General features: G+C 45.0%; 2 protein-coding genes across 2 annotated transcripts in view; both read right to left on the reverse strand.

The window, feature by feature from the left end:
• The window catches only part of dip2ca (disco-interacting protein 2 homolog Ca), a 65,031-nt gene extending 51,019 nt beyond the window's left edge, over positions 1-14,012 (reverse strand). The window contains exon 1 of the mRNA XM_055229907.1: positions 13,897-14,012. Within this exon, the coding sequence (XP_055085882.1) occupies positions 13,897-13,975 (79 nt within the window). The 5' untranslated portion in view covers positions 13,976-14,012. The remainder of the gene's footprint in view (positions 1-13,896) is intronic.
• Positions 14,013-16,162: 2,150 nt separating this feature from the next.
• Positions 16,163-24,834, reverse strand: LOC129457243 (uncharacterized). Its single transcript, XM_055230211.1, has 15 exons — positions 20,991-24,834; positions 20,587-20,761; positions 20,305-20,511; positions 20,184-20,232; positions 19,950-20,086; positions 19,721-19,824; positions 19,525-19,635; positions 19,185-19,442; positions 18,850-18,932; positions 18,581-18,766; positions 18,413-18,464; positions 18,230-18,319; positions 18,095-18,153; positions 17,345-17,417; positions 16,163-16,928 (listed from the first exon to the last, which is right to left on the reverse strand). Exons 1-15 carry the CDS (start codon positions 24,813-24,815, stop codon positions 16,674-16,676), a joined length of 5,664 nt encoding a protein of 1,887 aa, XP_055086186.1. The 5' UTR covers positions 24,816-24,834; the 3' UTR covers positions 16,163-16,673.

A 24,834-nucleotide genomic window follows, 5' to 3' on the forward strand; every position in this document is an offset into this window, starting at 1 on the left:
GCCAATCCATTGATGTTGGGAACAAATGGAACAATATTCTGATTTAGACCTGGCTTAGACCTGGCTTAGACCTGGTTTAGACCTGGTTTAGACCTGGTTTAGACCTGGCTTAGACCTGGTTTAGACTAGGGAAGCACCAATTCATGAGAAGTTGGTTTGGTGAATGTATTGTTCACATCTGGTTAAGCCCGGGTTTAGATTTGTTTCAGACCTGGTTTAGACCTGGTTTAGTCTTGGTTTAGTCCTGGTTGAGACCAGACTGCTTCCTCTGTCTCTCTCAGTCTTAAATGGGGATTAATAAAACAGAAAATGAAATGGAGAAACATGCCGTAAACAAACAATGTAAAATTATAAACCACAAATAAATGTTTGTGAAAATCAGAAGTATTTGGTTTAAGTTTAAGGTGTTTGAGTGTGTCGTTTTGAGACGCTTCTTCAGCTGACAGTTTATACTTACAAGTGTTTGGTCCCATATACTCAGTCTAACAATCGCATTTTCCGAACATGTTTGTAGAGGTCTGAACTACAGGATTAGCAGCTTCTACACAGAGTAAGGGCCAACACACACTGGGACACTTTGTTGTGCCGCAAAATTTCCGACTCGAACAATCCATGTGCTCAATCCATGTGCTCTGCTCACACTGGGCATCTGCTCACACCCTTTGCTTTGGACACACAGGGCGCTCCGTTCACATCGGCTCCTCCACACACACCGGCCGCTTCACTCACACCGGGCGCTCCGCTCACACCACCTGCTTTGCACAAACAGGGCGCTCTGCGCACACAGGGCGATACACTTACACCAGGCGCTTCACACACACTGTCCGCTTTGCACACACAGGGCGCTCAAACTGGTGCCTTGATTGGGGTTTGTGGAATTGTGACATGGTGAAAACACATTTCTGTGGTGAGTACAAACATGTCTCGCCTCAGTGACCCACAGAAGCTCTGGTGTAAACTTAAGGAGAAACACGAGAGCTGCAGTGAAGGCAGAGAAAGGCTGTCCGGCTCTGCAGAACAGCGGCTCCTGCTTCTCTCTGTGGAGGACACTGTGATCTTTCACTAAACTCACTATAACCTCCTCAAAGCACCGCGTTTACTCTCCTCTCAGCGTCGCGCTGTGTCCCTTATTTTATAAGTAATCTGAAGATAAAATGCATTCAGTGTGTTGACGGCAAATGGTGCGCCACAGCGTGCCTGATGTGCATTGGCTTAAGACCCCATGGAGACACAGGGAGGGCATCTGACACACAGGGCGAGCATCTGACACACAGGGAGGGCATCTGACACACAGGGCGAGCATCTGACACACAGGGAGGGCATCTGATACACAGGGAGAGCATCTGACACACAGGGAGGGCATCGGAGCCTTTTTGATGTGGCAGTTATGATCATTCAATTCAATTACAGCTAACCTTTTACCCCACTCATCTGTCCCTCTCTCTATCACTTCTCCTCCTGTCTCCTCTCCCCCTCTGTCCTCTGTATGTCTCTCTTCTCTCTCCCCTCCTCCTGCACCATGAGTGTTAGCCTGGGGGCGCTCTCTCTCTCTCTCTGTTCGTGATAAATGTGTTTGAAGTGACACGCATCAGTTCACTCACATCTATCCCAAAAGACCAGCGCGATTCTCAAGAAGCAGATTCAACACTAAACACACAAACAGGCCTGTCACCATAATGACTTCACGTTACACAATGACTTATCATTCAGTATATGAAAGCCAATACACTATACATTTTGGGGCTCAATATTTATAGTGGATACAGTTTCTTTGCAGGGTGGGGAGATTTTGTAACATTTTGTGTAAAACTTTAAGATCTGAGCAGTGGAGAGTTAAATAAGTCACTTCTTTGGCTAATTATTGTCTCATTCTGCTGCAGATCTGTTGTATCTCGTGTATTTTTAATGATGAGGCATAATTATTGTTGTTGTGTCAGTGGCATGAAGTAGTTTCACTATTATTGTTTATCGCAGTATCTCTTTTATTTATCATGATGGACCTGTACATACAACAGCTGCAGCAGATTCAACACAAGTCCTGACATCATAAAGAGCGTAGGGGAGCGCTGATACCGATACTGCTATTGGGTATAGGGATGCACCAGCTTTTCTAGTTCCAATACAGAAACTGGTACTACGGTTTTAAGTATCTGCCAGTGTAGGGATGGAAATGGCACTTATTTCCTTAAACACAGTTCACTTATTACACAGAGCTACAACAGTGTTATGTAACGGTTATGTATCCCTTACATCATGACTACATCACTACTGTATGAACAAAAGTTCAAACCATAGAATGTACATATAAATCAAGCCCCAGGGTCTAAACATGGCCACCCATTGAAGTCAATGGGCCATGCTCAATGGCGCATGCCTTGAGTTTAGCCTTTAGCGGATAGGTACATCTGGTCCTACCCATGGACCATGCGCAGTTTAGCTTACCCCCTTGTTAGACTTTGCGCAATGAGAGCAAGTGGAGCAGCCGCGAAGGAGGCAAGGAAATAATACATAAATTACAAATTATGAATTGTCGTACCACATGACAGCTCTAACCAATCAGAGCTTGAGCTTAGCTAGAGTGGACATACAGTGTAGCCGAAGCTAATGATTAAAAAGCTTTTTTAAGACAACAGACAGATTTTGAGCTGAGAAAAAGTTCATGGTCTGAAAACAGGTAAAAATCACCACAAAATTCGACCTTCATGAAAGTTGTAGGTGCCCTGTGAGTCCCTGTCAGCCAAACACGAGCAGTTTGTGATTACATTGCGCTCTATGACAGAAATCCTTTCTGAGCAGGAGGGACTTTTTTGTTCTAGTACCAATGGGTGGCCAGTCGTCCAACTCGGTACAGCTCTAAGACAGAGACAGCTCAATACCCTACCCAGTTATTTTAATACATCCATGATATAAATGGAAATAGCTAACACGCTAGCCGCCATGTTCCAAATAGGAAGTGCTCATGGGTATGCTTCCAGCTCCATCAACTCTTTGAAAAACTGTCACCCGTCTCTCTGTAACTGCTGCTGTCAGGCTTGTCATTTTGGTCTTAAAATGTTTAGTAAATCAACATATGAACATTAATAACAGACCAATCAGGTGCCTTCTTTCTCTGAGGTTGCTCCCACTAGTGTTAGCAACAGGTTTGATTGACAGCATTGCTAAGTGCCCACTCCCTGCTAAATCAGCAGTGAGGCGGGAAGGGGCGTTACCTTCAACAGCCTGGCTCTGGATTGGCTCTTTGGTTGCTATGATATTTGTGTCAATATATGGAACTCGGCTCCAGACTTGCCCCTATAACTGTTCGTCTCTATGAACTTCATTTGACTGAAGCCGAATGCTATGGGTGACATCACACTCACTTCTTTATACAGTCTAGGATTGAAACATGAGATATGAGACGTGTTCGGTCAAAATCAGCTTGTAAATCGTCTTATTAGATCCAATTAAAGGCTCAACCAGAATATCAGCTTAATCTAGAGCGCTATACTCCTGATTAAACTAACTAAACCTGGTACAAAATCCAACTCCAGAGCATCAAAAACACAGCAGTACAACGGCAATATGGGTAAGTCAGTGGAGTTTACAGAGCACAGCAGCAGACACACTTTTGTTCAGAAGAAATGCTTTGGTTTCAGATGTGCCACAAAGAGCTAAAAATAGACAAAGTATAACTCAATATTCAAACGTCTGTGATCCAAATCTCAGATAATTTTTCAACCATCAGCGAAAACAAAGGACAAACTGACAAGCAAGAAAGGGTGGGAGGGCATCTGGCACACCGGGATACAGGAGGGGGATGGAATATTGTTGTAATGTAAATCCTGTGTCTCTGTGATGCCCTGGGTCCATGGGGAGAAAGGGGGAAGAGAGGGAGGCATGAAGAAAGAGAGAGGGAGAGAGAAGAGGAGGGGGGAGAGAGGGAGGCCGTCTCGTAGCAACGGCAGCTGGAGGAGGAGGCCATCTTGGATTTTTGAGCATCAGAGAGAGAAGTGGGCTAATGATACCTGGCAGTGACTTGGGGCTAACCACTCTACCACTGCTCCGTGTTATGCTAACGATGTGCTCACTGCCACTACGCTAACTATGTGCTCAATACTGCTACGCTAACGACGTGGTAACTGCTGCTAGGCTAACAACATGATCACTGTTGCTACGCTAACGCCACTGTGGTGAATACTGTGTGTCTCCAGGAGGATAAGAGTCAGGTGTTTTTACCACATACTGTTTATAAAATATGCTCCTCTAGAGATGATAAATGTAGTGAGCAGATTCTTTAAACTTGCTGTCGTAACTTAACCTGGCTCTCAATTCCACACATCAATCTGGAACAGCTCTCACTGAAAGCGATCGGAATAAATGAGCGGATCATTCAAACAAATACCTTGTGCTGGTTGGTCGAACTATCACAACAGTGGAACAGGCTAGAAAATCTCATTTGAGTTCAATCCAGTCAGAAGAAAAGCACAGACATCTGTCCCTCCACAAATGCACAGAGTGCTTCTCTCTGCACGCTTGACACAAACTAAATCATCTGTATTTCTTCTGAAATATCCAAAACATGCACAATAAGTCAAATCCTCCAGCTGAAGTCGTCCTGACTGAGATTAGCTCAAGATCTGGAGATGGGTCCTACTGCTCCTGACAGGTTTAACCACAGACATTCATAGACACAAAATTCTCTCTCTGTCTGTTACTATGACTCGATCACTTGGCGCCGATGCTCCCGGAGTTACGTCAAATCTAACCCTCCTTCACATACAAAGGAACAGTGAAGCCAGTCCCCATATTAAAGACTACAACATGTTTATTTCATGATATTTCTGTCATTAATCTGCTCTCCACAGTCACAGGTGGAGTAGATTTAGTGTCACTAGAGCCATACAAGTTCAGAAAGTCAGTTAGCCGTTAGCTCAGATGACACTTTTACAAGCTAATTATGATCGAAAATAAAATACCAAAAGGTTTACACACTCAACGATGACTTCAGACGAGGCTCTGTGTTTGATGGGTTAGTACCTGCTAACACCTTATGGAGTATTCATAATTTACCATTTTTGCTGGCTAATGCTAAGGACTATGGGAGAAAATACAGGGGACTGGCTCTAGTGTTCCATAATCCTCAATAAGAAAAGTGAATGACAGCATTAGCATCGAACATTAGCATCAGCTGTCACGAGCTCGAGTAAATCTGTAGAGTATTTCGCTGTAGTTTCACCTGTTGGACTCAGAGGTGTTACGTTAGCGACTTAGCACTTTGGCTGTGACTGAAAACTGTCTCACACAATGAATGAACAGACAGAGGGCTATAATTAGAGTCACTTCAGCAGCAAAACACAAGGCAGATTCATTAAGAAAGAACATGGGGTATTTTTTTTAGAAAGAGCTCATTTTACACCCATCAGCGCTGAAAGGTCCTTAAACACAGACCAGGACTCAGACAAGGACTCAGACCAACCCTCAGACCAGCACTAAGACCAGGACTCAGACCAGGGCTCAGACCAGGACTCAGACCAGGACAGACCAGGACACAGACCAGGACTAAGACCAGGACTCAGACCAGGACAGACCAGGACACAGACCAGGACTCAGACCTGGACTCAGACCAGGACTCAGACCAAGACTCAGACCAGCACTAAGACCAGGACTCAGACCAGGACTCAGACCAGGACTCGGACCAGGACAGACCAGGACACAGACCAGGACTCAGACCAAGACTCAGACCAGGACTCAGACCAGGACTCAGTCCAGGACTCAGACCTGGACTCAGACCAGGACTCAGACCAAGACTCAGACCAGGACTCAGACCAGGGCTCAGACCTGGACTCAGACCAGGACTCAGACCAAGACTCAGACCAGGACTCAGACCAGGGCTCAGACCAGGACAGACCAGGACACAGACCAGGACTCAGACCTGGACTCAGACCAGGACTCAGACCAAGACTCAGACCAGGACTCAGACCAGGACTCAGACCAGCTCTCAGACAAGGACCCACACCAACCCTCAGACCAGCATTAAGACCAGGACTCAGACCAGGACTCAAACCAGGACTCAGACCTGGACTCAGTCCAGGACTCAGACCAGGACTCAGACCAGGACTCAGACCAACAACAAGACCAGGACTCAGACCAGGACTCAAACCAGGACTCAGACCTGGACTCAGACCAGGACTCAGACCTGGACTCAGACCAGGACACAGACCAGGACTCAGACCTGGACTCAGTCCAGGACTCAGACCTGGACTCAGACCAGGACACAGACCAGGACACAGACCAGGACTCAGACCTGGACTCAGACCTAGACATAGACCAGGACTCAGACCAGGACTCAGACCTCAAAAACTAGGCAGATTCATTAAGAAATAACTTCGAAGAGCTCATTTTACACCTATCAGTGCTATAAGGTCCTTGATTGTTTTGTTTTAGAGTCAGGTACAAACTAAATATCTATCAAAGTTGTAGACTTTTATATTTGTTCTTAAACTGTAGCAGCTCTTTCACATTTTAGATTTAGAGTTTGGAGCTTTTACTGTCATGATTCACCACTGATTCAGATAATGTTGCCACTCACTGATAAAGTTCCAAAGGTTGTGAATTGATGTGAATGTTCCACTTTTTCTTAGAGGTATAAATGTGTAGATCTCAAATGAAGAGGCTGCACATAGCAGTCTGTGTCAGGTTATGTAGTACACCAAACAGCACATCATGTTTGTGTGCATATTCTCCATAAACCTCAAGCAGGACAGCAACTGTTGCTGACCAAGAACAGGGGCACAAACACCAAGCTAAAAACAATAGCAGGGTCTAGCATCCTGTGGCTACGCTGCAGTGAAGGTGAACTCACCAAATTATTATTATGAGAGTGAGTCTGCTGAAGCTTAAGGACCAAACAAACATTTTTTTCAGTTCTGACTTCTGAACCAATACCAGGTAAATAAAACATGCCATCAAACTAACATCTTGAGAGCTGTTCATGCAACAGTAGGCTAATATTTTTAGGCCTATTGATACTTTGCAGTGACATAACACTGGGGGTGTTCTACATGTATCTCTATGGCGGAATGTTCAACAGGTACCATGGAGACACAATGCACAGTCAGAAATGTTTTAACCTCCTAGGACCTGGCGTCCACATATGTGGACAACACATTTTGGGTTGTCTAGGCCACAATGCAAATTTCTAGAAGAAGAAGAACAGCAACAAGAACAGCAACAATGCAAAAACGTTAAATGTAGAATATTTTTAAGAGTTTAGAATGTTCAGAATATTTATTTTTTTATTTATTTTTTTGTGAAGGCACATGTCTTTCTGCTCCTGTCAGCAGCTCTTCACATGAGACACATTGTTTCAAGAGGCACAATTGTTATTTCTCATTTTGTTTTTACATTAAGGACAAATGTTCCTGTGTTCAAGCACTTAAATAAATTGTTTTTGCAAATCATTATCCAAAATTTTTTTTTGTCAAAATAATTAAAATGTCCACATATGAGGACATTTGTTTTTCATCACTTTTCTCAGAAACTACATAATGTAAAAAGATAATTCTTTAAATAACAAAGAGAAATTTATAAAACATGTCATACAGGAGCTCGGGTCTTAGGAGGTTAAGATTGTTTGAAAAAGAAAAGAAAAAATACAAAATGGATTTAAACAGCACATTTTCAGTAGACTGTGACCAATCCGAGCGTTCATGGTCCTGGTGAGAAGCTTAATTTTCAACAAAAAGGTGATAGTAACTAACTGAAAAACTGTTGGTTAATGCTAGCTAGCTTGTGACTGTAATTTTATGTCTGCGAGACTTGTTTACCAGCACAAATCAGCTGTCCAAATTTAGTTTTTGCTAGGTCAGTTGTCTATGGTCACACAGTGGTAAAATAAAGCTCAGATTAAAATAGAGCTACAGACAGAGCCGAGCCTACAGTTAGCATCACACCCCCTGGGAATGTAGATGACATCAGCTGCAAAGTATCAATTAAAGTAACTCAACAACAGCAAACCAGTTGAAAACAGCATAAAGGTATCTCCATGAAACACCCACAGATCATTAGTCCAAAGAAGAAAGAATATATGTGTAAGTCTTGTGTTCTCTTTGAATCTGTCCTCCTCCTTCAAACATGCTCAGCCCTGTTCACTGAGTCACAGCTATTTAACCAGGACAGACCAGGACTCAGACCAGGACAGACCAGGACTCAGACCAGGACTCAGACCAGGACTCAGACCAGGACTCAGACCAGGACTCAGACCAGGACTCAGACCAGGACTCAGACCAGGACTCAGACCAGGACTCAGACCAGGACTCAGACCAGGACTCAGACCAGGACTCAGACCAGGACTCAGACCAGGACTCAGACCTGAAAAACAGACCTGGCGTTGTGTTTTGTTTCATTCACACATGTTTGCGTGACACTTTATTATTGGTCTGTCTAAATCTGAAAAAACACAACTCCAAGTCTGTTTGTGATGAGGAAACAACATTATAACATAGATCAGAACATAACATAATGTTAATACTTTGCGGTGACATCACGTCAGGAGTGTTCAAGATGTATGTCTATGGCGGAATGTTCAGATGTTTCCATGGTCACATAATGTGCACATTAGCAATTACAGCCACAAATGTTTTAATATTTTCAATATTTAACATTTTCAGGAGGCTCCGATCAATTCTGTTTTTCATGGTCCTGATTAGACGTTTGATTTTCAACAAAAAGGTGAGCGAGACTAACTGAAAAACTGTTGGCTAATGCTAGCTAGCTTGTGACTGTAATGTTATTTGTAGTGTTATTGTTGTTATTCTAGTTCCAACTAAACCAGCTGGTCAGATTGTGTTAAAAGACATTTCAGATTAAACTCTAACAAGCCTCAGACAAAGCATGCCTACAGTTAGCATCATACACCCAGGGAATGTTGACGACATCAGCTGCAAAGTATCAATAGGCCTTTAAGACTATGGCTCCATAGCAAGGTCCTGGGTTGCTTCCTGGTAGGGTCTAACTTCTCCTTTCTTCTGTTGTCTCATATAAATCCTTATCATCTAAATCAAATGATAAGACAACACTTTGGTCACTCAGATTCAGCAATAAATAGCCCTAATAATGTCCTCTTTCTGCAGAAAACCTGCTCACCCTGCAGTTTAGATCTGTACAAACATTTTCTGCAATGTCCCTGTGTGTCAGATCCCCTCTCTGTGTGTCAGATGCCCTCCCTGTGCCTCCATGTGGTCTTATTCTGCATAAAAAGTCTAACCCTGTAGTTTAGATCTGCGCAAACATGTTCTGAAATGTGATTCTTGTGTTAGTTTGTCAGTTCAGATTTCAGTCTTTTTGTCGATTCTTCTGATCATGTTTAAAATATGAACTTTGAACAGAATCCTGTTATTAAAACATCACAATATATAATTGTAATCACAATTGCTCATCAGAAAAATTACAACTAGATATTTTTTATGTTCAGCCCTATTTAGCAGTTAAACAGGAAAAAACTGTCCTTTGATCCAAGCAGAAGCATCACAATCATAGAAGTATTCGCGAACTAGAAAGTTAGCTGTTAGCATACTAGTTGTTATTAGCTTTACAGTCAAGACAAGTCTCTGTGCAAAGTGCTCATTGTGGTTAGGATGCTCTGAATACATAAGGTAAGAAATGAATAATGTTGGACCACTGCAAACCGTTTAAAATGAACTAGTTCTGTTTTTAACATTTTTAAGGCAGTAAAAATCAGGTACAGCACCTTTAATTGTAAACTAATGCCGGATCATTTGCCTGATTTAGGGCCTGATTTGCTCCTCCCTGATTTTGGGGAGGCCTGGCCCGACCTTGTGACTTGTGATTTGAATCCACTGCACTGTGTGGTGTTAGTGTGACTCTGAGCTGCTCTTCCATATCATAACCACAAAACATCACCATGGCAACAGCCAATAAAACAGAGCATCAGGGGCAGACAGAGTGATGGACACGGGCGCAACATACAAACTCTGAAAATAGCAAAAATAATAATTACGTGGCTTTATTACTCACCAGTTGCAAAGTTAAACTGCAGCATTCTCATCCATATTTGTCCTCTGCAAATAATGAGCCCCAGTCCACTAAACAGCGCTGTTGTCCAGTCTGTGTGTTCTTTAAAGTGTTCTTTAAAAGTAAAAAGGCGGGAGCAGATCCTCATGTGTGTCTGTTTACATCCACACAGCGAGGATCAGGCTGAAGCCGCTACAGATTAGCGATAGTGACTCTACTTCCTGTGTAGTTTGTCTCCAGTCTTCTGTGCATTAAAAGTATTGACCTAAACTATTACACCTCATTTCACAAATAATAACACAGTTTTGTTTTGTTTCTAGAGTAAAAGTGCAACGCCCTGGCCTTTGGAACCCTTTCGAGTCTCAAAGTGAGTTGTTTTACTGTAGACAGGAAACAGCTGACCCGAGATACACTCCATTGTTAGCTTGTGGTGTGCGGTCTCTTTGCTAAAGTCTTGTCCAATTCTCTCTGTGTCTGTGGCCTGGGCTTTTTGTCACACATTTAAAAATGGTTTAAGACTGAAAAACCCTGTAGTGTGTGTCGGGCTTAAGAGAAGGCCGTGCCTATCTCTCATTACTTGTGCTGAACATGAACAGTGGGTGCATCACAAGGACCCAAGGCTGCCCTGCACTCTGCCTGATCTCAGTGCAACGTCCTGGGGCAGAACCATGACTCAGGCACCACATGTCACTGGTTCTACTCCAGCGCTTGGCCAAAGGGCACGAGGGCACTGCTGTGCTCATTAACCTCTTCTCTAACCTTTACTGTATCCACAAAGATGCCGTGTGGAGGACCAAACAACAGTCTCATTGTGGAGGAAATTTAAATATGCCATTATTTCTTAAAATGTATCACATTTTCTTGATATTGAACAATTCTAACTTTCGCTTCATTTAAATGTTTTGACCTAAACACACGTTTAATCATTCGCACAGAAAATAGTCAAATGTCTTCTTCCAAAGTCTTAAGTCTGCTCCAAACACAGTCTTTTACTGACAGAGGGTTGGCTGTGGACCTCTGCATTAAAAACACTCGCCTGATCACTGACCATTAGACACACCTGAACCTTGATTATAATTTGATTATTTGAACAGCCCTAATTTTAATGGTTCACTTGTACGAGTGGATAGATCTTGTATGAGAATCGTGAAAAACTGAACTAGTTCATTTTAAATGGTTTGCAGTGGTCCAAAGTTATTCCTCACTTACTTTATGTATTCAGAGCATTCTAATTATTCAGAGGTGAGTGTATAAGTGCAGCCCGTTTCACAGTTTTCAGAGAAACTTGTGGTGTTATCTTTGACAAAAGGGTAAACTATATTGTAGATGTTATTATTACATCCGCCTTTATACCCCTGAGCAGGTGCACCTCTTCCCATGTTCCTGAGTCTGACACAGATCAATAACATGTGATGCACCTGTCAAACTCCCCTCGACTTGTCAACTGTCTCCTGTCAGAGCTGTGGCTGTGGGCAGAACATGGACAAACCACATCTGCTCACACATTTCCTATTATTTTCTATTTTATTGCTTTGTCACAATGACGATATTCAGGTGAAATGAATCCATCAGAAATGCATTAAATGTGCTCCACACAGATACATGGTAAAGTGTTATTACAGACACAAAATTACACTGGTTCGATGAAGCGTTAGTCCTAAGCCACACGTTGCTCAAAATGGCGCATGATTAACATTTACATGTATTCATTTTCGAGCCTGTGCACGGCTTAGGAATGTTTTTTTCGGACAGTTAAGTGAAACCAGGGTGGGCCACCCAAGTGCAGCCAATAAGAGCGCTGCTTTCAGAGCTTGCTTCAGGGTCAATGAGAAATAAAATCATTTTATGAGCTACAATGTGTAGTGGTCTCATTTTGTCATAAATACACAAAAAATAGCACCTCGCTGTGAGGCAAAATAACTAACCACTCTGCCATGATCCATCAAAGGAAGACAAAAAAGGAAGTCCTGCTTTGAACACAGACCTATACACCAAACATTACATTTACAGCAACATTAAACCACTGTGCCCTGCAAAGGTGACATGAGTGAGTATAGCCATGACGCACTTAACAGCAAAAACAACAAAACAAACCTAAACACACATTGATTTGAGCTTGTACGGCTCTGCCCTTAAAACATATAGAATACTTGGAGTGCTTAGAGTTGACAACAGTTTAACTCAGCAGAGATAGGCCTGCTGTCACTGGTTCAGACTGGTCCTGATCTCAGAGCATGAAGTCGCTGCCTTCACTGTACTCTGCATCTTTAAACACAAGTACAGTTATATGTCATGCACGCCCCAGCTCTACTCTGAGACACACACACCTAAAGGCAGAAAGAGGAATCTAAAATCACAACTTGAAGAATCGAATAAGCTGCACATAATGGGCTAAAATAATGTCCTCTGTAGCTAAATGTCCCTGTGTGTCAGATGCCCTCCCTGTGTGTCAGATGCCCTCCCTGTGTGTCCATGGAGTCTTATTCTGTGTAAAAGCTGCTCACCCTGTAGTTTAGACCTCTACAAACATGTTCTGAAATGCATGGGATTTTTGGATTAGTTTAGCAGTTCAGATTTCAGTGTGTCAAATGATACAGGTCCTACAAAATCCTGACAGAATCTTAAATCAAAATCGCAGTTATTTGTCAGAAAAGCTCTCCTCACGGTAGCTCCACTGTAGCCCCTCTCTCTCTCTCTCTCGCGCCTGTTTTGCATTAACGCCACGCACAGTTCACGCACAGCTCCACGCACGTCCACACAGGTAGTAGCTCCTCTGGTTGTGTCAACATCTCAAGGTCAAAGCGCGGCTCGTGTATCCGGCCCACCGTGCGCCGTGGTCGGGCTCCATGCTCCGGGAGGCACAGCGGTGACGACAGCCTCCGTGCACGCTCAGCCCCCTGCCTCCCTCGGCCTCACGGGGCTGCACGGGGCCGGGGTCTGCCCCACAAACATCTGTATGGGAGGAGCTGAGGCAGAGCGGAGAGGTTTGATTTGGGCATAGCTGTGGACACAACCGTAATGCGGCCGTAATAAACCCGGGGCACGTCCTTTTTACGAGCTGTACACCTCCACCTCCACACCGGAGACGCTCCACATATCACTATTGTACTGTCATGGCCTCCACCTTTAGCTTCAACACTAACGTTACCTCTCACCAACGTCCAATGAAATCATAAACGTGTATTAGTAAGGCCTAAATAAACAATATGAACCCAACCAATCCGGAAAGTAGGACAAAAACACCACGTCTACTCGCTTTAATTCAACATGAATCAGTGTTACAAAGACAAATCTGTGCACCGGGGACAGGGACAGGTACACGTTCACTCCACACCGAGGGACACTCTACATTTACGGGGACATGCATCAAAATAAAAGCAGTGTTCGGGTGCATCCTCGCAGAGCACGGGCTTCGTAGTGTGTGCTCTATTTTCTGCTAGACATCATTTAAAATTCACTACGGCGCTTTGCTAGCGACATGTCCTCCCCGTGACAGAAGCCCCGCGCCGAATCCTGCGACATTCACACTGTAATCTCGTTACGTTTAACCCCTTTTTTGGCATTTTTCACAAACTGAGATAGTATAAAAATGCAGAGAAGCCGCGGGGCAGTAGTTAGAGAGCGTATTAGCGGAGAAATGACGGATTGTACAGCCTGGTTTCACAGAGAGAAGCGGCGGAATGAATCAATGTGTGATGTGTGCTCGCGCGGTTTGAAGCGGCCGTTAGGAGCCGTTAGCAGTGCGGTGATGGAGGATGAACGAGCGCGAGGAGCAGGGGGAGCGCGAGGAGCAGGGGGAGCGCGAGGAGCAGGGGGAGCGGGAGAAGCGGGAGGAGCAGGAGGAGCGCGAGGAGCAGGGGAGGGGGAGCCCAGCCAGTGTCTTACCCTCTGACAGCTCCAGGTCCAACTCCGCCAGCCGGGCTCGGATTTCCAGCGGTATCGGCGACGCCTCTCGATCCGCCATCCGCCCGGCTCCGTGGTAAACAGCTCGTCCTCGGTCCAGAGCTGCCGCCTGCCGCGCCGCTGCCGCCTGCCGTGGGAGCGTGTTGTTTTGTGCCGCGACGGTTCCTCGGCGGTTCCTCGGCGGCCTGTCCTCGGGGAAAGGGGGGTAGAGGCGCGGGGAGAGTGGGAGAGAGTGGAGCCTGCGTCGAGCGGAGAACAAAGAGCGCGTGCGGAGGGATGTTTTTTCCTAGCGCGGGCCCGCCATGGCGCCGCTCGGTGAACGCTGGGCTCGGTGTGGGTCCGTGTCGCTGCGGCGGTGGCGGTGCTGCTCCCGGTGATGATGATGAGGAGGAGGAGGATGAGGCTCGGTTTGCAGCTTCTGCCGCTGGAGTCACGTGACCGCGCGGAGGGAGAAGGGGGAGGAGAGGCAGTGTGCTCCATCACCGACAGAGGGCGGAGCTGAGGCGCTGGGCTCGTCATGTACAGATGTATTAAAAACAAAGCACACATCTGGGTCCAATATCTCTGTATAGTATGATTTGATTTGATTTATTTATTTGTTTACGTATGTATGTATTTATTTAATTTATTGTCTCTAATTCAACTCCAACTAATCATGAAAAACAATATATATTCTGGAATTTAAAATGCATATGACTTGGTTTGGTGGATATTTCCTGTGCTAAATATTTATCATAGTTTTACATCGGTTAAGTGGCAGCTTGTGAAAAAAAAAGTTGAAAAGAACAGTAGTAAGTAGAACTGAGTTGTAAAATAGAATCTGTCTGCCTCTGTCATCAATACACAAAACTTCAACTCCAAAAAAAAAAAAAAAAAAAAAAAAAAAAAATGCAGAGACAATTTATGCGTACAAAGGCATTCTTCTGACAGTTTAAACCTTCATTTAACAAAATAAAGGTGTCATTCATTTTTATTTATCTAATCATAACTATTGTGTAATTTAGACAAGTTCTGGCCCTTGTTATAATTGGGGTTGTGAGGTAAATTATGGAATTACCTCTACATCCCTGTCATATCTGCTGCCCATGTCCAACCAATTATAAACCTCACCAATATTAGAAAAATAGAAAAAAAACAGCAAGATTTTCTTGTAAAATCTTAAATATAATAATGTTAAGTGTGTTTTAGTGAAACAGTAGTGTGGCATATGCTCTTGGACTAGCCTACCTATAACAAAGGACACATCTGAGTTGAATATTTGTGTCATGATAGTCCTACATATTTATTAATTTACAGTGAAGTCTCAAATCCAGCTCCAATCAAATCCCCACGAAAAACAACATATTCTACATCTCATCCAGACAGTCGCACTAAATCACGGGTAAACTAAATAACTTGTTCATCTGAGAATTATTGACGTGCAAAAAATCAGAAGAACGTGCGCACACATAGCGCGTGCGCTACGTGTTAAATGTTTATTCTATTCCTTATTGATTGCGCATGTGTCCCGTGTCGCCGTGGTATCGAGCGCTGCTGTGCTGATCCGATTCTAATGTGCTCGTTTTTCACGGCTCTCACTTTGAGCACTTGACTGTAAAAATGAGCACGTGAGAATAATGGCTTTAATCTGCGCAGGTCAAGAGGCCGTTCACGCGCGCGCACATGTCGGACATAAGTGAGCGCAGTGGCGTTAATACTGCGGATTTCATTAGCGCTGTGGGGCTCATTCATTAAACCGATCACAGCCCAAATCTAATCATGCTCCGCGTAAACAGCCGGGGAGCGTGGGCTCCTGCTGACACCTGCAGGACTGAAGGAGAACTACACCGGAGAAATGACTTATGTCAGAAATTCTAACACTATCATTGAGGTGAGCCAACCTGTGTGCAATAAAGAAGCCTTTTTCTGATCGAACAGGCCGCCTGCTTGTCTCCATGGAAGTGTTTTTGATTTGCCTGTAATGTTCCACAGTATGACCTTAAACTAATATCTTCATGGATATAAATAATCAATAGGCCAAGCTACATGTCAGATCTGTAGAGAGGCAATCCCCCCTCATAGTATGAATCAATGTTTTTCTAGGTATATTTTAGGTAACTGAATAAATGCAAGATAAAACTGTTGAGCATTTCTGGCGACACAATATCTGGAGACAAGCAGGTGCAACCCTGCATCAGAAAAGTGTACCATTAAGCAATGCATTTATGAAAGTGATTATTTCAGATATAAAATATTACAGACCACCACTCAAATTCCAAAGGCCCTTGTTTAATAAACTCTCAAGCTTATGTACATCTGTACAGACTGAACAGTGCCACAACACTCACATTAAACAGCAAAACTAAACATTTAACATTCACATCCTGTGGACTAAAACAATGCTTTGGACTCACAATAAACCACAAACTCCTCAAACATGTAAAAACAAATCTGAAATACTGTCCAACACACAAAAAATCATGACAAGTATAAATTCTTATAGTTCAAATTGAGTTATGCAGTGGTGCAGTGCTCTTCAAAAACAAAAACAGTCAGTGCTTAGACTAGACACAAAATATGCTGTTTAAAAAAGAAACAAATATACATTAAAAAGGCACCCATTTTTACTATGCTTAAAATGCACCTGGTTATTTTGCATTGCTCCAAAACTAAAATAGATGACTCCTCAGGTGTGTGTAAAAGTGAACTGAACCGCAGGTCAAAGATCACGTCCTGGTTTAGTGATGTGGACCACATAAATCAAGAGTAAAATCATGACATCACCGTATGGCCTCAGCCTCCTGCCCTGGGTACATGGGGGTGGACTCTACCTCCGCTGCAGGTTCAGTAGTGCCCCCTGCTGTACTCTGAAGGGTCAGGGCCAGCTCAGTAGCACCTCCTGCAGTGGGAGCCTCTTCACTGTGGCTGGGTTCCTTTTGGGCTGGTTTGATGTCATTTTGTTGGAGGGAAACAGGAGAGGTGTCTCTGGGACAGGACTTCTGACAGATCTGTGCGTAGCTCAGCTTCTTGGACTCCTGCATCCAAACAGGGAAAAAATGTTTATGAGTTCACATAAAACTCAAGGAATGAGTTCAACTTTACTAGAGGTAAATGCACTTGAAACATGTTGAAATCACTAGCACTGTCTAAAGACACTGTCACAACTCAGCATACACTTATTGCTGCGCTCTCCAAGTCCCTCTCAAATAACATTACAGTCACAAGATAGCTAGCATTAGCCAGCAGTTTTTCAGTTAGTCACTCTTACCTCACACCTAAACAGTATCATGGACATTCGTATTGATCACAGCCCCTATTCCCTTGCTGTTCTTGAACTGTGTGTTGCAACACTAGAAGTCCAGATTGAGGGACTAATAGAGGTTCTCTTATCATATATTATCAGAATATAACTGATAAAACACATGTAGTTAAATGTCATATTTGAACATACAGTGTCTTGTGTCAGTGCAGAAGGTTGTGTGGAGGCCTGAGCAAGTCTGTCCTTTCTCTGAGCCTCCGTCAGCCTGAAGACAAAACACAGAATCAGTATCAACATGTGGGACAAACAGGATCAGTTCAGTTTAGGGTTCAGTGGTTCAGTTCTGGGTCAGTCCTGGTTTACTCCTGGTTCCTTCTGGTTTAGTCCTGATTTAGTCCTAGTTTAATCCTGATTTAGTCCTGGTACAGTTTTTCATTCAGTCCTGGTTTGGTCCTGGTTTAGCTCTGGTTTAGTCCTGCTTTAGTTGGTTTAGTCCTGGTTCAGTCTTTCATTCATTCTTGGTTTAGTCCTGGGTTAGAGTTTGTTTAACCCTTGCTGAGCACTTCTGTTTTAGTCTCCGTCATGCCTTGAGGGAAAAATGCAGGTTAATTTAATTCACATATGCTTTTAATTGAATCATCGACTGTTTTCGGAGTGTTCGGAGTTACTTCTGAACTAATTAAGAAAACAAAACATCTTTGTCAAATAGAAAGAACCAGACACGGGCAATAAGAATATCTTAAGAATATATTTGTTTAAATGGAGTCATTTTGTAATATTTTAGGCTGGCGGGCTGTGGAATCTTTTAAACCAAAACTGTGTGCTAAAAAGGTTTAAAGGTTGAAAAACACTGGGTTAAACCCTGGTACATTTCCTTTCCCAGTAAATCAGTAGACTCTACAGTGTAACACAGGTGCTAGAGTGCTGTCTGTGGAGTCTTACACGTGTGCTTCGGTCCAGGCTCCCTGCAGCAGTGGTGGGGCAGACTTATGCTCAGAAAACTGTTCAAACACAAACAGTGATATTCAAGACAGGCACTGAGCTCACATGTGATATTTGAATTGAGCCGTGCATTACCTTGACCTTGTCTGTAGTGGGCGCTGCAGAGGCAGAGAGTGGAGGGAAGCTGGAGAGGGTGAGCTCTGGGGGAGGAGAGGGCTGACGTGCCTGATGGAACATCCCACAACCCTTAAGTCTCTCTTTACGACATGGTTTCAAATATTAAGCTAAAGCACATTGTGGAGAATGTGTTTAACTCACAGGAAGAGTGGAGCTGTCACTGTCCATGTTCTCTCGCTTTCTCTGACCTCTCCTGAAACACACACACATGTAGATGGTTAAAGGTGCATCGTGTAACTTTTCTGATGCACACAAATGATCTTACCATCATGGCCTGTGATGTTGTGATTTATACAACTATAGTGCTACCTGCTGCGCTCTCCAGGGGGCACTGAGTCTGTCCTGTCATTGAACCCTCTGCTGCGCCGGCCTCTGCTCCGACCTCGACCCCCGCGGTCCAATCTATAATCCGGTTTCTGGTCCTCTTTCTGGTCTCGGGTCCTCTCGGAGTCTTGGTCTGGTCTCCGGTCTGAGTGAGACCAGCGAGAGCCTCTCCTGGAGCAGAGCAGAGGCAGACTCAGACTTAAACACATGTGTGTGTGCATTTTACCTGTTCACATGTTTACATTTATGTTTACCTCTGTTTGTAGGGGTTAAACGGTTTGAAGATGGCAGCAGCTGAAGCGCCATTTACAAAATCATTCACCAGGTCTGAGGGCATCTGTATAAAACAAAATTCACTTCATATTATACATTTTAGTTTTAGAGTTGAGGAGCTAGCATGAAGCGTGAGCTAGCGGAGGCTGTGGGCTTGTTGTTTGTTGTTGTTGTTATTTATTTTATGCATAAGTATCTGTCTTACCTGTCTGCCCTCTGCCCTCCCCTCTCTCAACAAGACCACGGCCTCCGCTATACCTGTGCGGAGGTCTTGGTCTTGTTGTCTATTTATTTGTTCACTTGCAGTATGTCTGACCTGTCCACCTTCCCCGCTCTCCTGGTATCCCGGCCCAGAGGAAGTCCACATGTCGCTGGTGAAGTGGTAGAGTTGGTCCTGCAGCTCGGGGCAGTTCTGTTCGAAGTAGGAGTAGGTCCCGGGGCTGGTCTCCGTGGGGACGCGTCTGAAGCCATTTGTTGGGCCGTAGCTTGTAGCGGCCATCATTTTGGCCTTTATCCGAACCATGAGAGGCTTCCCCTTAAACTCACGCACCTCCTCACGCAGGAACCTGTAGGCCTGAGATACAGACAGAATAGACACAGAATGTTCATACGAAGGTCATAGCATGAGTGTGAAACAGTAACAACAGCTGTCTGACCTGCTCTGCGTCGGCCTCAGACTCAAACGTCACAAACCAGTTGTCATTGCTCACAAACTCACAGCTCAGAAACTTGGGCAGTTTGTCGCTGGTGAAGAGCGCCTCCAACTCCTGCACAGCAGAGAGGAGTTATTATGTTATTATGATTATGTCATACATCACATATACACAGTACTATACCTGTATCACTGCTCACCTGCACACTTGTGGTCTGAGGGATTTCCCTGAGGATCACCACACATCTGCTCTGCTGCAGTCTGAACTTCTGCCCACAGGGGGCGACCTGCACCAGGGACAGGGCTGTGGCACAGAGACAGTTTGTCTATGACACTATAGTAATCTATGTTCCTGGTAGTAACATGCTGATTTTACACATGATACAGTAGTAGATACAGTAGTAGATATAGTATAGTAGTGACGCGTACACTTTAGTATGTCTGTGATGAGCTCCATGTCGGTGCTCAAAGACTTGACTTTGTCCAGACTGGTCAGAGTGGAGATGGGCAGGTACTGATCACTGTCCATCTGAGATTTCAGATACAGGTCATTACTCAGGTGTTCCCTGGAGGGGAAGGGGCAAGGGGAGGGGAGAGAGAAAGCGAGAGAGGGGGTTAGACAACTGTAGCTATCGAACATGTGTCAGAGTCTCAGGGTTGTACCTGGTGAGGCAGGACTCCAGAAAGCTCCGGAGCTGCTCTCTCACTTTGTCTGAAACAGAGTTCAAATGTCAGTGATGACACAGAGTTAGCTCTGAAAAAAAAAACAGAATCCATGGTTTACCAGAGTCAGGCGAGACAGATGCAGGTGCCAGGGCAGGTGCAGGTGTGGAGATGAGGTTCGGGGCGGGGCTCAGAGGGGGCGTGTGAGTGAGTGTCTGTCCGTTCACTGTAGCCTCTGAACCGAAGGGCTCATACTGTAGTGAGGGGTCATAGACGGCATCAGCCTCCAGCAGCCCCATGGTCTCCAGACACAGCTCCGGAGCGAAGCCTGGAAAAGAGCAATGGGTTAGACAGAGAGAGGATTAAGAATGTGGGGCTTTAGTTACACCACTCCTGTACACACCATTATGGTCAGGCTGGATGCTGTTGTACTGGACCCCCTCAGTGCCCTGGGTGTTATAGAGGGGCTTGGAGACATAGGTGTTTTGGGTGCAGTAGGAGTCTTCTGTGTTGAAGGTGAACCTGGCTCCGGTCCATGCTTTAGCCTCTGGGTTCAGGGTGGTCTTGGGCACAGGCTCCTAAGACACAGTCGCTGTTAGATTTATTAAAGAGAGACACATTTTCTCATGTAAAACTGTTCAGCACGCATATATTATCCTTACAAGTATAGTTTAGTATAGTATTAGTGGTCATGGTAATGCATGCAAGCCTAGATTTAATACAGGACAAAGAGAATATATACATAACATAAACTCATAAGGTAGATTAGACAGAGGAATACGATAAAGAGTCCGTCACCACACTTACGTTCCCTGTGTGCCAGTCCCAGATGCAGCCTCCCTGTGGGGTCACTGTGCTGTAGGGATAAGCTCCAAGCAGAGCCATGGAGGGCTGGAGCTCTGACACAGATGCAGGGATGTTCTCTGCACCATGCCCAGGGTCAATGCTCTTCCAGGGGGTGAGCTCAGCCTGAGACGCCCCCTGAGCCCAGCCCTCACAGTTCTGCTCCAGCCCGAGTTTGATCCATGTTTGTGGGTAGAGGTGACACATGGAGGAGCGCGCGTCCTCCCCCAGCAGCTCTGACACCATGTGCCTCATGCCGCACTCCTCCTCCTCGTCCTCTGGGGAAGCCGTGATGCTCGGGGCCGGAGCACAATGGATCTCATAGGAGGGAGTGGAGGCGTAGATGTCTATCTGACCTGGATCCACCAACGCAAATGCCTCTCCTTCGCTCACTAAAGGATCTACAGACACATCGCCGTTTGGAGTCAGGGCGGTGTGCTTCTCATGTGCAGCTCTCTCACACCATTCTTCTGAGTTCTTGTCTAAAGGTTGTGGAGACACCAAACTGGCCTCACTTCCAGTGTTTACTGTATTCTGTGACAGCTCCTCTGATAGTTGAGTAGAAACATCACACTCTGTCATGTCTGAATCTGTATTTTCCTTTGACAAATGGTACACCTCATTGTGTTCCATTGGTGTGTGTATTTTGTCCTTTTCTGCTGTTATTTCGTAAGGACCTCTATCCATGTACACACTCTTTATTTGACCATTAGGCTGAAGCTCTTGAGATATTTGGGTGAAATTGCTCAGATCTGAAGTTGTATTTTCATAATCTGAAGCTAAACTCTCCTCTCCCATTTTCTCTGCTGTTACTAAACTGGGATCGCTCCTTTGATCTTCACTTAAGGCTTTCGGTTTAATCTCTGTGTGTTTTTCTTGTGGCGATTGAGAAGCAAAATCCTTTTTGAGATTACAAACTTGTGCGTGTGCCGGTTCACCACACAATATTGTTTCTAGTGAAGTTTGTGGAAGCACAGAGGCATCTCCATCACTGTTTTCATGAGTGCACAGTACTGTAGAAAGAGTAGGATCGAGCTGATCTCCTGTCTCTATGTTAGCTGGTGTTTTTTCAGCTAACACCCTCTCAGTGTCCTCTACACCAGCGCTCACTTTAGCCTCGCTGTCTGCAGAATCTGAGACATTTATGACATGTTTTGGGTCCAGCGCTTCAGTGAGATTTGTTTCCAGTGTCAAACTCAGTGAAACATCTGTATTTGAGAGTCCACGATTTCTCTGCTCTTCTGTTTGATGATGAGGTAAATTGTGTTGACTAGACTCCTCTGTGTGTCCTAGTGCACCACAGGACCCACCCTCTGCATCCTCCAATGCCTCTTGTACAGCTGTTTCCTCCGGACTCTTCACACCAGTTGACAGTTTGGAGCTGTGTTTGGTTAGAGGAGGAGCATTGATCTCTGCTCCTGAGTCCTTGTAAATAGTTTGTAATCTGACCTCAGTCTCTGTTGAACTGCACTGCCTCGCATCCTCTTGTTTAACAACACTGATATTTTCTCCTGAATCCACTCTACTTGGATCAGATTCTCTGAGGTGTTCTCTGAGTGATGTCAGATGTGATGATACGGTGTTCTGTTGCTTTAGAACAGTGGGAGATGCTAAACTCTCTGCTATTTCAGTAACATCTTCTTCATTTGGACTAGAGCTTGGTGAATTACAACTATCAACGTCTGTATTGTCACGTATACAGACATATGGAGCTGGAGGCGTTTCACTTTTAATTATGTTTAAAGCGAGTTGGTGGATTTTGTGGTCAGAGTGTGGCTCTAAACTTTGGTCGTTCTGTGAGAAATGGCTGATGCTCTCTGCTGTTCTACGTTCTCCTGTCTGCTCCTCGGAACCTTCACTGGATTTTTCTAAGACTGTATCTGCTCTGTCATTTTTATCTAATGTTTGTTTGTGGAGCACAGAGTTAGGATTATTCAAGCCTGGTTTTCTTATCTTAGGTTCACTGTCTTGTCCTGAACTTGAACTTTCCTCTGTTCTGTCACCATCCTGTGATGTGACTGACTCTACAGAGCTAGCGTGATCACTGCTCCTTCTCTCCTCTGTATCTGTCTTACCTGTGCTATCCATGTGAAGAGAACTGTCCGCACCAAATCCAGACTGCTGTATTTCAGGCTTAAACTCTGACTTCTCGACTTCAATGCTGTACTGGACTGACTCAGATAAACCCTGAACACCGCCCTCTGCTGGTGCCTCTGTGTGGTTCTCTGATAGTTCATCTGCTTTTGTCACAGTCTCAAATCCACAAATGTTTTCCCCGCTCATCTCACCTATCAATTTAGAAGCTCCTGTCTCTGCGTCACCGGTAGGTTTAGAAGCACCTGACTCTCTTATGGTTACACTATGGTGATTCAGGGCTGGACCTCCTGACCTCTGCTCTATCTCTGACAGGCAGATTTGTACTGCATTAACCTCCCCCTCGTCTCTTTTTTGCAGGTCTACTGTTTGATTTCCTTCACAGGGCTCAGTTTGTGAGTTTTCCTCCAGATGAGCGCCTGCAGATTTTTCGTTGACCAAATCAAAATCAGCTTTGCATAAGTCAGTATCAAGAAATGGCTGTAACCTTGTGGTGGATTCTGGTGCTTTTAAATCTTCTTTGTACAGTTTAACAGTGTCATTGTTTCCTTGACAGCTGCTTACCTGCTCCTCAAAGCACTCTGCCACCTCCTGGCGCTCATTTCTGTCCACACTCGAGTCAGTGATAAACTCTATCTTATCTTTTTCATCATTGAGTTGAATTGTGTGGTTTTCAGACAGCGCTGTTTGACTGAGTCCATTTCCTGCTTGTGTTTTATCAGCTGATTTGAGTGGCGAGTCTAAAGGTATCTGTGCTGATAGCTGCTGGTCATGTAACGGCTCAGGTGATTTCTTTATTGTACTTGACAAAATGGCATCCACAGGTAAAGTCCGAACACAACCTTGCGTCTTTTCCTGCGGGGACACTATACACTCCGCCGTGGGTGATGGACCGGTGGGTGGTCGTTCCGTGGCTTGTGATTGGCTGTCGCTGTGGTTCAGTTCGTCCTCGTCGATGGAGCATAGACTGTAGAAACTCTGCGTCCTCTTTTCGAAGCCCTCCCCTAGAGCGGCAGTCACGACACAAACTTCACCCCTGACCTCCACAGCACCCCCCCGACCCCGCGCTCTCTCCCCGCTCAGCAGAGGCCTGTCCTGGGTGTGGACTGGGGCTACACGTGGGCAGCTGTCAGACCGGGCTCCGGGACTCTGCCTTGTAGAACCACTGCTAGAGGGACACTCACTTATCCTTGTGTCAGAAAAGTCTGTGGTGAAGGTCTCTTTAGAGAGGAAAGTAGATATGTCCTTACTTGTTACCTCCGTAGGATTCTGCTCTTTTGGACTTGTTGAGAAAGTGTTGGTTAGCCTTATATTGGCAGAGCTACTGTCTTTGGTGCTTGTCTCTTGGGATAAGACAGTAAATGCGTCTTTATCAGTTACCTCTAGACAAGTTGAAAAAGTCTTGGTTTGTCTTGTAATGGCAGAGCTGCTGTCTTTGGTGTCCGGGGGTCCAGTGGAGTTAAGAATAGCCTGGTGAGTGTGTGGCCCTGTCCCGCTCCTCGTGGGCAGCCTGTTTGGTGATGGTTTGGTGATGGTGCCCCCCTCCTCTGGCTCTGGCTCTAGGGTCACATGTCGCAGCACCTCAAGCCCGCCTTGCCTCAGTCTCTCCTGGCTCGCGGTGTTCGGGGCAGAGGGGGGCTCCAGCAGACCGCTCCTCTCGTCCGGGGGAAGCTCTTTACTGTAGCAGCAGCCCATGGTGAGGGGCCTGCGGTGG

Source organism: Periophthalmus magnuspinnatus, chromosome 20 (genome assembly GCF_009829125.3).
Source record: "Periophthalmus magnuspinnatus isolate fPerMag1 chromosome 20, fPerMag1.2.pri, whole genome shotgun sequence".
Classification (NCBI taxonomy): Eukaryota; Metazoa; Chordata; class Actinopteri; order Gobiiformes; family Gobiidae; genus Periophthalmus; species Periophthalmus magnuspinnatus.

Bases quoted from the DNA above. Each gene is read 5' to 3' on its own strand.
- LOC129457243 (XM_055230211.1), bottom strand. From the start codon at position 24,815: ATGGGCTGCTGCTACAGTAAAGAGCTTCCCCCGGACGAGAGGAGCGGT. The intron at 20,762-20,990 runs GTAAGTGTGGTG...ACTGTGTCTTAG, and splicing joins GGGACTGGCACACAGGGAAC to GAGCCTGTGCCCAAGACCAC. The intron at 20,233-20,304 runs GTAAACCATGGA...ACTCTGTTTCAG, and splicing joins ATCTGTCTCGCCTGACTCTG to ACAAAGTGAGAGAGCAGCTC.